This window comes from Rhagoletis zephyria, unplaced genomic scaffold (assembly GCF_001687245.7).
Source record: "Rhagoletis zephyria isolate East Lansing unplaced genomic scaffold, Rhagoletis_zephyria_1.1 Rzeph_scaffold_00671, whole genome shotgun sequence".
NCBI classification, from domain to species: Eukaryota; Metazoa; Arthropoda; class Insecta; order Diptera; family Tephritidae; genus Rhagoletis; species Rhagoletis zephyria.
In genome coordinates this window covers 207,635-209,539 of record NW_016157755.1, presented here as the reverse complement: position 1 = coordinate 209,539, position 1,905 = coordinate 207,635, and the positions used below count along the sequence as shown (strand labels likewise).

Sequence of the window (1,905 nt, the reverse complement as noted above, 5' to 3'; positions counted from 1 at the left end):
CAGTGTTGAATTGCTGTGCAACTTCGTCTCTTGGACCGCAGCTATCAATGCCTTCCCATGAAGACCATGTCATTCCCACGACAGCCGGTTCTACGTACCGGAATGACTCGGGTTTTACCCGACCAAGGGCTGTTGTTTCGGCGATCTAACCCCGTTTAGGTCGNGTTGTTTCGGCGATCTAACCCCGTTTAGGTCGGCGAAGTATCTCTTTTATTCATCTTCTTCACTGGCGCTGTATCAGCGTGAGGGATTTTGGTTCGATCCTTTATATGTGTTTATCACTACGTATAGATAATTAGTTACAAAATTTTAGTTTTCCGATATGCTTAGATAAGTTCCGAGATGATGAGGACCAATAAAACATAACTGTCGATTCATCCACAACTTAATTTTATGTTTTATACTAAAATTCAAATTTTAAATAGTTAGTTTTTTTGTGAGAGAAGCATTCATTTATTTAAACTAAAAGAATTTTTAAAAATTATATAAAGAAATACAAGAANAAAAAAAAAAAAAAAAAAAAAAAAAAAAAAAAAAAAAAAGCGAAGTCTAATGTCGTTATTCGTAAAAATATATAAAATATATAAAAACAACAACAAAAATGATTAATATAAAAACAAAAGCAAAAAAATGAAAAATACCAAAAATTAACAAAAAGTTAAGTCTAGATTCGTAGTGTAGCCTCCTCCTGGTGGGCTTCGGAAACTACTTTTTATTTTTATTTAATTCTTTTGCTAAAAAGCCATATGTAAGTTTTTAATAATTTTAAGAATTTTATATTCGCAAAATCATTGTGTGTAATTTATTCTATTTTGATGCATAAATCTTAATCTAAAAACTTAATGCAGAATTTATAGTTTTGCTTATCATATGCGTCCTTTTTAATATTTTTAACCTTGACTGTGATAGTAGTTTAGTGGTCGGTTTCGTCTTCATAATCTGACAGTAAAATTGAGGGTCATATCACTTGTGGCCGTAAAAATGCTCAGCAGAGTTACCTAATATAGTAGTTTCAATGTTGTAAAAGTAAATGGTTTTGCCGAGGAGGAACCTGAAACAATAAGAAAGTTACTAGAATACTCAAGGAAGTGGGGTTATTATGTTGATTATAAGTCGTTATGAAAAAAACTCTAGGTCAATGTTACCATGTGTACGTGATTTGGCAAAAACAGTTTCCCTGGACTCCAACGCTGGCGCACGATTCTGTAGATCGCTCACTACACTTGCCTCATTACTTTGCCAGTACAAGGAGGAAATTTTGGCCACACACTACATAGTAGTAATTATAAGAATTTGAAAGTTTTGATAGAGATTTAGGTTTATAAAATAAATATACATATATGTACATACCAATGGTCCCATGCTACTTTATCTCAACTGGTCAATAGCCATCAATTTAATATATACCGAACGCCTTGCGAAAGACTATGTTTACTCCATGAACTATCCTATTAAATGTTTCGTCTTATCTCAAGCTGTCATATAAACTATCCTAATTCAGACGTGGCTATTTACTGCGCCTTAACTCCATATCTTAACAGCTTAACATACTTTGGTAGATTATTTCCAAAATTGGTAGAAAAAATTTGGGTTGGTAGAAAGGTTTTTTTTTTGTAAGTTTTTAGTAAAGTATTTGGTTTGAAAAACAAAATTTTCGTTCCCGCTTTATTTTTCGTAGTTATATTCGTACAGTCGGCCGCTGTGGTGTAGTGGAAAGCAGTGCGCGCTTCCACTCCGCAACGCCTGGGTTCAAGCCCTGGTCAAAGCAACATCGCAAAAAAATATATAAAAAAGGTTTTTTCTTAACAGCGGTCGTCCCTCGGCAGGCAATGGCAAACCTCCGATGTATTTCTGCCATCAAAAACAGCTTCTCATAAAAATACAATCGCCGTTCGGAGTCGGCGT

The 1,905-nt window shown here is 34.3% G+C and overlaps 1 protein-coding gene across 1 annotated transcript in view; it reads right to left on the bottom strand.

Annotated features, from left to right (window-relative positions):
• Positions 1–869: 869 nt before the first annotated feature.
• Positions 870–1,905, bottom strand: part of beat-IIIa (beaten path IIIa) — a 196,155-nt gene continuing 195,119 nt past the window's right edge. Inside the window, exons 6-7 of the mRNA XM_017613486.1 lie at positions 1,146–1,269; positions 870–1,051 (exon numbers count right to left, since the gene is read on the bottom strand). Coding sequence (XP_017468975.1) covers positions 999–1,051; positions 1,146–1,269 — 177 coding nt within the window. The 3' untranslated portion in view covers positions 870–998. The remainder of the gene's footprint in view (positions 1,052–1,145; positions 1,270–1,905) is intronic.